The sequence below is a fragment of the Carya illinoinensis genome, chromosome 16 (assembly GCF_018687715.1).
Source record: "Carya illinoinensis cultivar Pawnee chromosome 16, C.illinoinensisPawnee_v1, whole genome shotgun sequence".
In the NCBI taxonomy this organism is placed as follows: domain Eukaryota; kingdom Viridiplantae; phylum Streptophyta; class Magnoliopsida; order Fagales; family Juglandaceae; genus Carya; species Carya illinoinensis.
The window spans coordinates 21,333,160-21,347,022 of NC_056767.1; the positions used below are offsets into that span (position 1 = coordinate 21,333,160).

Sequence of the window (13,863 nt, forward strand, 5' to 3'; positions counted from 1 at the left end):
GGGTTGAGGTGTCTGTGCTTGATTGATTAAGGAAAGGAGAGTCGGTGGGGATTTATATTTTTTTTGCAGGAGAGTATTGACGCAGAGGAACGTTAGGGAAGGGAGTGTCGGTGAGAGGCATTTTTTGTCCAGACCTTCAGTGGCAGCTCTCTCTTTGTATTTTCATTGTTTAGATGGACGGAAATCTCTCTCTCATTTGAAGACTATTCCTTTTGATCTCTCGTACTGGATTACTTCTTTTCTTTTTTTTTGTTTTTACTTTTGGTAGGCGACGGCTTGGATTTTATTCTCGGTGTCGACTGGGTTCCAGATTTATTGTTTTTAAGTTATTTTTTAATATTTCTTGTGTTTTATTTTAGTTTTCTAATGGAGAATATTTATGTGATTTCTATAGCACTTGCGATAAACATGGTTGGCTAAATTCTCATACTAAGATTAGAAGTGAAGTTTAATAATTTAAATATTATTTTCGGATCAACGTAAAATTTATTTTGTGAGCTTGATCGATTGAAAGATTTTATTATTGGATACTTTGATGGGGTCAATGCATCCTCAGAGTTCTTTGGGGTCAACGTAATTTTTGCCAAACATCCTTGTTCTTATACGAGACCCAGCAATGCTTTTCTATTTCCTGAAACTGATCATTTAGCTCGTCTTCATTGTATAAAAGACGGAACCCACACTTCTGCACTATCAAGCTGCCTGAGCAATCGGTTGAGATAGATGCATCAATCCAACTGCATTCATCCGAAACACCTGGAAACAACCGACGTGGTATATAAGACAGCCAGATGAATCCACCAAGCTTTAACAACAACTTGAGATCATTATGTTCAGTGAGGCAATAGTTATGGAAATATTCCGTAGTGTCAATATCTATTTCTAGATGACAAATGAGGTTGGAAGGAAGTCGAGATCCCAGAGCAACGTTACTCAAATGGCCTGGCACTGAAAAAGAAGCACAAAGAGCAAGTCCAATCCAAGAATTACGATCATTTGGAGGTAGAGGGATTGTCACAGGGGAGTCTTCACTCCGATGGGTGAACCACTCTAAAATTTTGCTTGGAGGATAACACCTATCATATACACCATTCTGTTTTATTTGGGTGTTCCCATAAAGAGATCTGTCCCGAGTGTAATTAGTTTCTCCCTGACAAAGAATGGGCCTTATCGATATTTCAATTTGGAGGTCCTTATTAGAGTGAACAGTTCCTCCTAGTCGGCATACCTCATCATCAGGTACTGTACTTGTTTCATTTCTTCTTTCCAGGTCGGCCATGAAAGGACCCGTGGAATCTCGGTACTTGGAAAGCAAGTCATTGCAATGTTTTAGTTCTTGCTCGAATTGTGCTTGATCATGCTGGTACAAAAGACGAAGTCCACATTTCTCCATTGTAATGATAGGACAATCACTCTCAAATGAAGCTGCAATGTGGCTGCACCGGGGCAACATTGTCATATAATCTCCACGGTGTTGGATACCTAAGTTTTGCATCAATTCCTCACCTGGCATGTAGGCTATCCAACAGAAGCCATCTTGAGAAATAAACTGCTTGATTTCATGTATACTGATGTGGCAAGAAAGGACATAATCATCCCGGCCACTTAATGTATGCATTCGAAATTGAACATTTTCGAGGATTTCTAAGTCCCTGCAGAATGAAAAACAAGCATATAGAACAAGTCCCATCCAATTACTATTAGTACTATATAATCTTGGGGATATGTCAACTGCCACCGAGTGCCCACAGCTTTGATGAGTGAACCAGTCTTGAACTTTACTCAGAGGGAAACAAAAACTATACCTAGTCGAGGGATGAAACTCCTGTAAAAATGGAAATTTAGGGCATATTTGAGACTATGAATGATGTAGACAGAATTAATTAATATCATGCAAACCACAAAATATTTTTCAAGTTTTATTTTTCATCTAATTATTACCTAATCATTCTTTAAATATAAAAATCAATACAACTTTTACAAAGTTCAAAACAAAAATAATATTCAATTTTCTTTTTAAGTCTATTGTATTTTTATTCAGCTTTTTTATCTCTCTCATTTCCCAAAATTTAATAAAATATATTTACTCAAAAAATTTCCCCATAATTCACAAAATTTTAAGATATTACCAGAGTCCAAACATACCCTTAGTTTCAAATGAGAGAGAGAGAGAGAGAGAGAGAGAGAGAGAGAGAGAGAGAGCTTGCCAATTAAGTGCAAGGGTATGAATCCTTACCCGCGAGTCAGTTGCATAGAATTTATCGTGAGTGACTTTCGGAATCATGCGGGACCATTCTAGAAGTATTGGAGGAATCCATCCCAAATTTTTCTGGCTTAAGATTTGTACGAACACTGTCATATCTTGCTCATAGAGAATACGAGCGCCACAACATTTGATCACAACACTGGGCAAGCTATTGGATTTAAATCGAGCGGTGATGCAGTTGCGTTGGTCTAGTTGGTTCCTAAACCTTGCATGCGATAAATAAAGGTAAAGTGCAAATGAATCATCTTGGCTGCATTGGTATTTAGGGAGGACTACGGAACAAGTTGCAAGACCTCCATCTATGTCCAAGCTACATATCAACTCGTGAACATTATTCAAGGCATCAGCCAAAGTTTTATCTCTAGGACCGTGCACATTAGTACCTAGCACTGTATGCAACACAATTCCTCTCCAACTACCATCTTTAGAGAGATTGTATGGTAAAGGGATCGATATAGATGACCCATCTTTTTGATTGAACCACTTTGGAATTGCAGTCAGAGGAATGCTATGATATTCTTCATTTTGATGAATTTGCTCCTGTACAATATTATAGAATGGAAAAATTAGAAGGAAATAAATGTTTTATTATGTTTGTTGATATATATATATATATATATGAGAGAGAGAGAGAGAGAGAGAGAGAGAGAGACCTCCATCCATAGTGGTTGAAAGTGTGTATCTAGCAAAGAAACCTCACTGAGAATGTCTTCTTCACGACCAGCCAAGCTAAGGCAGTTCATAACAGTGAATTCTCCTCCACCTGAAGTCGACACTACAACTTGATTGGAATAATTTTGGAGTGAAGTACATTCTCGAGCCATTACAAATTGTGTAGTTGAGGGAAGATTTGGCAATAACTGAAGCCTGCTACAATTATCCAAATAAAGAAATTTAAGCTTTGCAAGCTGAGAAATGCTCTGTGGCAAGTACGTAAAATTGTTTCTTTTCAAATTCAGAGACTCCAAGGAGGATAAGCCACTAAGATCATCAGGGAGTGCTCCATCCAAAAGATTGCAGTCACTTAGATCGAGAGCTACTAAAGATGTTAACCCTGAAAACAAGCTAGGCAACGACAAGGTGAGGGGTGCACCAATTGAAAATAAAACAGGGGTAGGAGGTTGACCTTTACATCCAGAGAGAGTAAGAATTTTAAGAGCAGGTAAAAAACAAATGACACTTGGAAAAATCAAAAGCCTCTTGCACCCTTTAAGATTTAGTAATGTCAGGCTGCTTAGATGTTGAATTGATAATGGGAGTTCCTCAATGGCAGTCCCATCCAAATAAAGCTCTAACAAATGCTTCATATTTTGCCCAATCTCTGGAAACTTATCGAATCTTGAACAACCCGATAAGATCAAAATATTCAATGATTCCAAGTTGATCTCATGCGGAAGGCCACGCAGACATTTGCAATCTTTGAGATTTAATAGAATAAGCTGATTGAGAGCTGCAATAGATGGGTGAACTTCGTATAATCTTGTGCAACCTTCAAAAATTAACCTTTGAAGACTTGAGCATCCAGAGAAGTCAGGAGTCATCAACAAGTTTTCAGAGCCACTAAAGTCCATGACTTTCAACTTGTTTAAATTCTGTGATTCAACAATATAGAAATAGAGAAAATTAAGTCTTCAAGAAATTACTCCAAATTTTATTCAAAAAAAGGAAAAAAAAAACTATAAATCTGGGAAAAAGATCTCACAAGAAAAGCCATTGGTAATTGCAGAAAGCTGCTGCGATGCATAATGAGCTCAACAAGATTGCTTGGTTGAAAACTCTCTGGTATGGACCCCAAAGGATATTCATGCCATTCCATTAGTCGTAACCCATTAGAGAGAGAATTGAGGCCCCGTGGAAAGTTCACATCACATATTTTAATTAATCTAAGTTTTTTCATATTGGAAAAGGCTTCAGGATTCAAGACTTCTTCTTGGTGTGGAGACGAGGTACTTAACATTATGCCTTGGACTCTATATGTTCCCTGGTAATAAAGAACAACAAAATAAATGAATGGAACGTGTATGCAACAAATAGTCACAAGCATTGTGTGTGTGTGACTATTATACTATTACACTTACAGAATTTTCCCGTAGAACTTCAAGGATCTCATCATGACGCCATAATCTACTACGTTCTCCAGGTTGTTGAGGGTATTCACAGCGAACAATTTCCCAACCCATTCTTTGTAGTAAACTATGCATCCACAATTTTCTCCCCGAAATAGTGAGAAGAGATTTGTCAACAAGAGTGTCTATATCAACGGCTGGGAAGCAATCAGAAGTACCTTCCAATAAATCTACTACTCGATGTTTGTCTTCCCCATTGAAGAAACATGCAATATCTAAAAACATTTTTTTCTCCGTATCCCCCAATGCATCAAAACCTATTTTGAGTTTCTCTTGAATATCTCTATTAGGAAGTACTTGTAATCTATCCAGCGAACTTTTCCATACATCTTTTCTTTTTCCCAATAGGGAGGAACCCAAAACTTTAAGAGTTAAAGGATGGCCGTCGGCATAACTCACATAGTCGTTGCATAGATCCAAAAGGTCTTGAGGATCTTCACATTGACCAGGGTTACAAAAGGCTTCCTGACTAAAAAGCTGTAAAGCCTCTTTTTGGTGTAGTCCTTTATTCCGATATATAATTTGCACTCCATGTCTTGTTAACAAATGTTCATCTTTAGTGGTCACAATGATTCTACTCCCTGGTCCAAACCAATTAGAGTTTCCAGCTAATCTTTCTAATTGTTCCTTTTCATCCACATCATCAAGAACAATAAGAACTTTTGTGTAACGTAATCTATTCCTTATCACATCAATTCCCTTCAGCACATCCCATTTCTCTTGATCATCCTTCAACTTCATATCAGAAAGGATATTTTCTTGCAAAACAACTAGACCTTTTATTTTAGAAACCAAACTAACATTTTCAAGAAAGCTTCTAGCTCGGAATAGATGATTGAACTTTTGAAAAACAACTCGTGCAAGAGTTGTCTTTCCCATTCCACTCATCCCGCATATCCCTATAAAGCGAACATCATCCATTCCAATACCTAAATGCAAATACATTTCCTTAACACGAGAGTCCATCCCAACAAGGTTGTCCAGTACATGAACACTTGGGCGGGTGTTGCTCAATTCACTAGATATGCTTTTAACAATGCTTTTGATAAACTTAGACTCATCCCTGTAAAATAAACAAATAAAACCCAAACCAACACAAATCACAAAGAGATATGTAAAGGTTGATTCTTTGTGTGTTCACCTTAAACTATTTAAATTTATTATAGTAGCTTAGTTAGGCATGATTTGGTTGAAAACTTAGCACATGCATCTAATTGAAGATGAATAACTTCTCAAGATCAAAAAGACAAAATTTGGTCTAATTTTAATCAATTTGTTGAAAGGGGCATGTAGATATTAAATTTAAGCAGTGTTGCTCTCTATATTGTTATGGGTATCCATCTTTGGTCCAAATGTGGTGTAATGTTTAAACTCTAGTTTTACACTGCATATATGTTGGATCGAGTGGCGAAATATTGCATCTTCTTGGTTATAGATAAGAAGGCTTATAGATTATTTGTTTCAAGAAAATAAAGTGATTATTTGTAAGATCAATGTTCTTTGTAATGAGTCAATACCTCCAATGAAGAATTCTAAAATCAAGAAAATGAAAATGACTTAGAAGCTACACAAGAAATGTCTCCTAGTACATATACATAAGAAATGATGACTTTGAGAATGCAATTAAAGAAGTAGCACAAAAGAAATAGATGGATAAAGAAATTTATGCGACCAAGAATAATTAAACTTAAGACCTTGGGAGTTTTATGCCCTTTTTGGATTTGGAAAGCATTTCAACTCATCTTATCATTACAACTTTTTCAAATTTTCACACAAAATATAATAAATAATTCAAAATTTTCAAATCCCAATTTAATTTTTTTAAATCCTAAAATAATAATAATATTAAAAAATAATATTCTAATAATATTTTATTTAACTTTTATCTTTCATCTAAAACCATCATTTCTCATCTCTAAATATTTTAACAATATGTTAGACTAGAAGGAGACTCATAGAAAAATTAAGGATATACATAATAATCTGAACTGGGTTCAAAGATGTTTGTACACTCGTGACTCAACTTTATTTAATTAAGTCCTTAGATCTTGTTATAGTCATACATACAGTAATAAATGTGTATTTTACGACCAAAATGAGTATAAAATTAAAAAAGAAGAAAGATTGAGAACTAGAAAAAATCGGTGTATCTTACCCGCTCTTCAAATGTATTCCTGCAAGATTGGCTACTTCTTTCAAAGCATTTCTCCAAGTTTTCACCTTGTCTTTGTTCTCTGGATTTTTTTCGTGTTCAGCAAAGGCATCTCTAAAGGTGCCCTCCTGTTTGCGCACATAACTTGGATCTACATGATAGAAAATGGGCAAAACATTCATCTCTCTATCTTTCTTGCATTCAAGAATCTTTGCAAGTTCTTCTAAGCACCATGTGGATGATGCATACTCTTTCGAAATAACGATGACCGCCATTCTTGACTCCTCGATTGCATCCAAGAGTTCCTTCTTAATGGGTTTGCCGATCTCCAATCTCACATCATCCATAAAGGTGTAGATCAATTTATCACGCAACTCATTGCATAGATGGCTGGTAAATGTATCGCGGGTTTCACCTCTGAAACTGAGGAAAACATCATATTTCCATTGGGGTTTGGAAAAAGAGGAAGGAGATGATGGGGTTGTTTGAATATTGCTGGTGGAAGCCATATCCAATACTTGGCTTCGCTAATTAAGCGTCTTCCAGTTTAGATTGGGAAGGATAGACAATGGAAAAGCAAGACCCCAATTAATTTGTGTAACTTAACTCACTATCCAAACTACAACTTAATCATACCAAACTCCAAGGACATGTGATCAAGTCTTCTTTTTCAAGACGTGAGTGGGACCCAACTTATTGACTTCTTTTTCATGTGTATATGTGCTTTTTCTCTCTGTCATAATTCTTGATCTTCTTTCTTTTATTTGGTTCAGCCACATGGTGCATGGACCACCACAGATTCAATCAACGTCCTACCGATATTTGTCCAATTCCATCCGAAGTTTGAATAATTGCACCAGCTCTGTTCTGTATAATTTGGCCGCCATCAGAATTGATCTTAATTTTATATTAATGTCACATTGGAGCTGGCTAGCTCATAGCTCTAACCATCTTTGTGACCAAAATTGAATGCGCGTATCAATTTTTACCTCAATTTATCTTGACCGCTCTCTATTCTTCTAGATCCTTCAGCAAAAATCTAGTATCTCTTTCTATTCTTCTTGATTCCCAGTTGCATGCTTTGTGGGGATGATTAATACTGTTGATGACATTTGATGAGTCTCCTTCGATGATAACTTTTCTAATTTGTCGTGTGCATGCTTCTTGTATTCCTATGTAAGCTGTCATTGCTTTACTTTGATAAGGTCAGTGCTCCATACAAATCTGGTCACTACAAACTCAATTTCTCCATTTTTAAATCTGTAAACTGCTACTGATGTACTCCCTTCTTGTCTCACTACAATATCAAATGTGATGGAGAAGGTGTCCTTTGATTCCATTAATTTTCTACTTATCACCACAAGTCTTTTTCCACTCTGTTTTTTTTTTTCATTATTAAACTCTATTCTCAAGTCCACGTCTTCTCTATGATCTATCCACCTCATTATCTTCCGATTGCTTGCCCACATTCAATCGTGAAAATTTCTTGGAAATTACTTTAATGGGTAGATGACTCAATTTTTATTATTTAGCCAAAGTCTCCTTTCTTTAAAGTCTTTTTTTTTTTTTTTTAAGACCTTTCATTCCAGTCTTTTTCTAGTACTCTGGATTTTCTTTGATTCATTTAATTCAATCATATGGTATGTACTACTCCACCACATGAGTAGGGCACATTAATTCAACAAGAAAAAATATATTTGCAAGTCGACTTGGATAACACATTTAACAAAATGTTTACATGGTATGATATGATTTAAAAAAGAATTTTAAAATTTGAATATCACAAATCAAAATCTTGTCATATAAATAATGTAATAGTACGTTCAGGTTGTAAGTAAAAGAATTGATTCAACTTATAACATACCAAATCCAATAAATGAGGTACCTTAAGATTCAAGCATATTTTTTAAAATTCAAATACACAAAATAACTTTGAAGAAATTCAATATAGCATAAATTAATTTCTAAAAAGCTTTGTATAACCTAAATATGGCTTGCAACTCTTCAATATAGCACAAAGTTTTTCTGACTATGCATTAATTTATCTTTCAGGCCCAGTTTAATAAAGAAACGGTTTCGTCTCATTTTATCATTATAATTTTAGTAAATTCGCACAGAAAATATAATGAAAAATCTAATTTTTTCAAATTTCAAAACAATAATAATATTAAAAAAAGAATATTCTAATAATATTTTATTCAACTTCCAACTTTTATCTAAAACTATCTTATCTTATCTTGATATCCAAACTACACCTTAGTCATACCAAACTCCAAAGACTTGTGTTCAAGTCTCCTTTTTCAAGACGTGAGTGGGACCTAACTTACTGACTTCTTTCTCATGTGTATATATGCTTTTTCTCTCTGTCATAATTCTTGATCTTCTTTCTTTTATTTGGTTCAGTCACATGGTGCATGGACCACCACAGATTCAATCATCGTCCTAACGATATTTGTCCAATTCCATCCGAAGTTTGAATAATTGTACCAGCTTTGTTCTGTATAATTTGGTCGCCATTATAATTGATCTTAATTTTGTATTAATGTCACATTGGAGCTGGCTAGCTCATAACTCTAACCATCTTTGTGACCAAAATGTATACATACATATATATATATATATAATTCTATTTTTTGATACTTTTACACTACACAACATCTACGTAATATAATTTATTAAGAGAATAAATTTTAAAATTTAAATTTTACAAATCAAATTATACTAAGAGGATAGTCTATAGTGTAAAGGCTTTCAATTGATAAAAAAACCAGCATCCATTTTCTCATTCATGTATTTTTTTCATCGAGGAAAAACCCAATTGAAAATAATTAAAAAAAAAATATTCTATTCATCCTGATCTTATTCATCATTGTCTTATGTGGCATAAATATATTGGTTGATAAGTAATGAATGATAAATGATTTTTCAATCATTTAATTTAGATAAATGATACTTGCAATCATGAGTGTGCAAGCGTCCGCGCAATCATTTAAAAAAAATTTAAGTAGGTTCTTATTACATTTATTTATGCCTACAGTATACACATGGTCAAGTTTGGACAAATAACCAAGTTAATATGATGATCAACACTCTTTAGTGTGGAAGTTTTAGTAGTTGGAATTGATGATAGGCACAACTGATTGTGTTTTAGTAGTTGAAATTGAGGCAGATCTGATTGTGTTTTGTTAAAAGTTTTTGTACATAATTTCTATTAATGAGCAATATGAACTAAACACGATTTTTGTTAAAAGTGCTTGTTGAACATTGGAATGTATTTTTACAAGTTGGTTCTTTTATTTTGCTTAGCAAAGAGATGGAATGTATTCTGAAGTCAATGGTGCTGGACGATTTTTTTCAGTGCATGGACCTGCTAACAAGGTAACTTTTTGACAAGTAAGTTGCATCTTGTACTGTAATGCTTCAGCAGAATCTCCAAGCAATTTGAACGAGAAAAGCCGAGGAAGAACAAACTGTATCGCTTAAAATGTTAAAAAGTGCTTAAAATGTACTAAATCAAAACATGAACATTAGCATGTCTACACGAGGAAACAGTTGTATTTAGAGTTAATGCATGTCGCAGGGTTCATCCTTTGCTTCTGACTGCAACATCCTATTGGGCATGGCAGCTTCAGCTACTGCAGCTAGCCGACTACACATTCTCGATTCAACTTTCCCACCCTCATTTCTCAAATTTGGGATAAGAGGCTTTGTCTTCACATCTATTTCTTCGGCTGCACAGACCCCGGAGTGGTTGAATGTAGTCGTAGAATCAGAGCCTGATGGTGTTGCTTCCACAAAGGTTCCTGATGAAGTGGTGACTGAACAACCAGCAGGAAAATTGAGGCAGGCACGAGAACCATGCATGGCCTTTGCAGCTTCATCATAAGCAAACGCAGCTTCAACTGCATTAGCAAAAGCACCAAGCCAAAGCCTTTTGTACCCGTTGTTTGGCTGCCGAATTTCTGCAACCCACTTACCACATTTCCTCTGTCAAACTCCCCTGTAATGACGTATCGAGTTCTCAGGCCCTCCCTTTCCTTTTATACATCCCTCCTTCGACCCAATGGCCGGAGCTTTACGAATCTGCACTACCATTGGAAGCAGATTTGGGATAAGAGGCTTCACATCTATTTCTTCGGCTGCACAGAGGCCGGAGTGGTTGAATGTAGTCGGAGAATCGGAGCCTGATGGTGTTGCTTCCGCACAAGTTCCTGATGAAGTGGTGACTAAATAACCAGCAGGAAAATTGAGGCAGGCACTAGAACCATGCATGGCCTTTGCAGCTTCATCATAAGCAAACGCAGCTTCAACTGCATTAGCAAAAGCACCAAGCCAAAGCCTTTTGTACCCATTGTTTGGCTGCCGAATTTCTGCAACCCACTTACCACATTTCCTCTGCCGAACTCCCCTGTAATGATGTCTCGAGTTCTCAGGCCCTCCCTTTCCTTTTATACATCCCTCCTTCGACCCAATGGCCGGAGCTTTACGAATCTGCACTACCATTGGAAGCAGATTTGGGATAAGAGGCTTCACATCTATTTCTTCGGCTGCACAGACGCCGGAGTGGTTGAATGTAGTCGAAGAATCAGAGCCTGATGGTGTTGCTTCCGCACAAGTTCCTGATGAAGTGGTGACTAAACAACCAGCAGGAAAATTGAGGCAGGCACAAGAACCATGCATGGCCTTTGCAGCTTCATCATAAGCAAACGCAGCTTCAACTGCATTAGCAAAAGCACCAAGCCAGAGCCTTTTGTACCCGTTGTTTGGCTGCCGAATTTCTGCAACCCACTTACCACATTTCCTCTGCCGAACTCCTCTGTAATGACGTCTCGAGTCCTCAGGCCCTCCCTTTTCTTTTATACATCCCTCCTTCGACCCAATGGCCGGAGCTTTACGAATCTGCACTACCATTGGAAGCAAAACTCAATACAAAAATAAATAAATTCAACAAAGAAATGCAGTGACTTAACTTATAAAGTTATAGGTTAATATCAAAAGTAGGTCGCATCGGAACAAAAAACCAATTAATTATTCCCCACAAACAGTAGGCCAATTTTGCACGAAATTTACGACTTCATTCGGCTCCAATTTTTTGAATTTTTATTTTACGATTTCCAAATGCAAACCTGTAGTACTCTACCCAGACAGAAGACCAATAGATTCCCAAATTCAACGAAAATCCTAAGTCCCACACAGTCGAAAACCCTTTTTTCCACCGAAGTTCCGAACCTTCCCAGAATAAAATCAACCAAGAACACAAATCAGGAATCCCTAATCGAAGCCCCTAACCCCCCACCAAAAAAAGAAAAAAAAATTAAAGCAAAACCAATGAAATGAAAAAGGAAATGTTCAAATCAACCAAACCCGTAATCGTAACATCCGACGACACGGCCTCGTAATGGTAACATCAGACAGATTCTCACAAACGAAACAAGTGGTCACGGAAATGAAAAAAAAAATTTCCAGACAATTCAGACCAATCTTGCAAGAAAACCTAAAATAGAGAACTGAAACTAAAATAGAGAAGTGAAACTTAGAGAGAGAAACAAATACAGAGTAAGAGAGAAGCATACCATATTTATAGACCCTTCAGGCCCACGCTGGAAATGGAACTTCGCAGTCCAGTTTTTGTCGGAAATGAAAGTGGAGCTCTTCGTAAGTTCGGTTTTGCAGTTTCAGCCGAGCGGGAGGGAGGCCATTGAGAAAGGAATTAGATCGGTAGTTTCAGTCGAGAGGGAGGGCCGGAGAGCGAATGGACTTAGATCTGGATTTTTTTTTTAAAAAATATTTTGTATGTGTCAATCAAAAGATGACACGTGGCATCGGTCGATGTATCGGTCCAAACTCTCCGTTCCGCTAGCGTCTTCCTTTTAACTTTCTGCTGCGACTCTTGTTCTTCCGTTTGATAATCTTTTGTTTGGTTCTGTCACATTGTAGGGAGTGGACCACATCTTGAGCCTGCATAGACTGTATTTGTGGTAAAATATATTAAAATCTACATGTCATGTCTTTTCGACGCTACGGAAGAAAAATATCATATGCTTCTCTCCACGCGCCATAACGAGAGTAATATTAAATATAATTATAAATTATATAAGCATCATGTATTATATTTTAAATAGAAATAATTTATTATTAAAAAATTAATTTTTTTAAATAGGTTTCATATTTATTTACTTTTAAAAAAAGAATACACGATACTTACATACTCGGTAACTGAAGATCGAATGTATCACCGATAGAATTTTGTAAAAATCCAAAACTTGTTAAATATTAACATACTAGATTGAGTCATGTCTTCTACAAAAAACTCTTATGGTGCATGTAGATGGTTAGTGGAGGGTCCATTTGGTATCTCAATCTAACTATGAATTACAAGGATAGACATGGCTCAAATTAAAGGCTAAAGGCCCACAGGGGCTTGGCATTCCGCTGTATAATAAAGCGGATTAGCACCAATGTAGCGAGTAGATTACTCCTATTATTTAGGGATAAAATAACCGGCTAAGCATATATGAAAGTAATCCAGTGATGATGATGATCCAGTACTGTCCCGCACTTATATATATATATATATATAGGTATTAGGTAACCCTAAAACACTTTAAATCATATACTCAAGTTAAACTATTCTTCACTGACTTTAGCATTGGAGTGGTTGCAAGCGTATAACACTGTCACCTTTTGATATAGTTGCAGGTAAATGATTACGTTCGATGGTGGGACATGTCCTTTACAGTTAGATTTTGGGATCAAGGAAGATTTGGATTTGAGTCTTTAAAATCAAAATTCTTGTTTGTGCCATATATTGAAATTTGGATTTGAATCTGCACTGAAACTAAACAAGAATCTAAACTTTTCAAAATCTTACATATCAGTTCTGCTTGGTAAGTGGGATGAAAATTTTGAATTTAAGATGAAATATTAAAATATTATATTTTAATATTATTATTGTTTTGAGATTTAAAAAAGTTAAGAAAAAGTTAAATTATTTATTATATTTTATATGGAGATTTAGGAAAATTGTAATGATGAGATGAAAATTTTAAGTCTGAAATGAAAAATTGTAATGATGTATTAAATTTTACTCAAAATCCAAATCTAAAGGATTCTATCTAGTTGCAATCTTAGGTATTATTATGAACGCACCAACCAATTCTTGCATGATGATTAGGGATAGTCAAGTCCTGCCATTTGTTGTTTCCAAGCACATATTTTCGAACGGTGAAAAATCAGAAAATATGAGAACAGACAAAAAGAAAGGTAACTGAAATGACAAGATACAAAATAAAGCTATAGATTTATTACTGTTCCCACTA

General features: G+C 35.8%; 2 protein-coding genes across 3 annotated transcripts; both read right to left on the reverse strand.

The window, feature by feature from the left end:
* Positions 1-505: 505 nt before the first annotated feature.
* Positions 506-7,178, reverse strand: LOC122299430 (TMV resistance protein N-like). 2 transcript variants are annotated; one of them, XM_043109714.1, is made up of 7 exons: positions 6,548-7,178; positions 4,345-5,455; positions 3,969-4,247; positions 2,920-3,858; positions 2,237-2,806; positions 1,507-1,825; positions 1,178-1,436 (listed from the first exon to the last, which is right to left on the reverse strand). In XM_043109714.1, exons 1-7 carry the CDS (start codon positions 7,051-7,053, stop codon positions 1,330-1,332), a joined length of 3,831 nt encoding a protein of 1,276 aa, XP_042965648.1. In that variant the 5' UTR covers positions 7,054-7,178; the 3' UTR covers positions 1,178-1,329. The 2 variants fall into 2 exon arrangements, with proteins under 2 accessions (XP_042965647.1, XP_042965648.1); XM_043109713.1 differs by having other exon boundaries at positions 506-1,825.
* Positions 7,179-10,002: 2,824 nt separating this feature from the next.
* Positions 10,003-12,355, reverse strand: LOC122299893 (dehydration-responsive element-binding protein 2A-like). Its single transcript, XM_043110373.1, has 2 exons — positions 12,118-12,355; positions 10,003-11,443 (listed from the first exon to the last, which is right to left on the reverse strand). The coding sequence occupies exons 1-2, from the start codon at positions 12,118-12,120 to the stop codon at positions 10,535-10,537; spliced, it is 912 nt and encodes a 303-aa protein (XP_042966307.1). The 5' UTR covers positions 12,121-12,355; the 3' UTR covers positions 10,003-10,534.
* Positions 12,356-13,863: the final 1,508 nt, after the last annotated feature.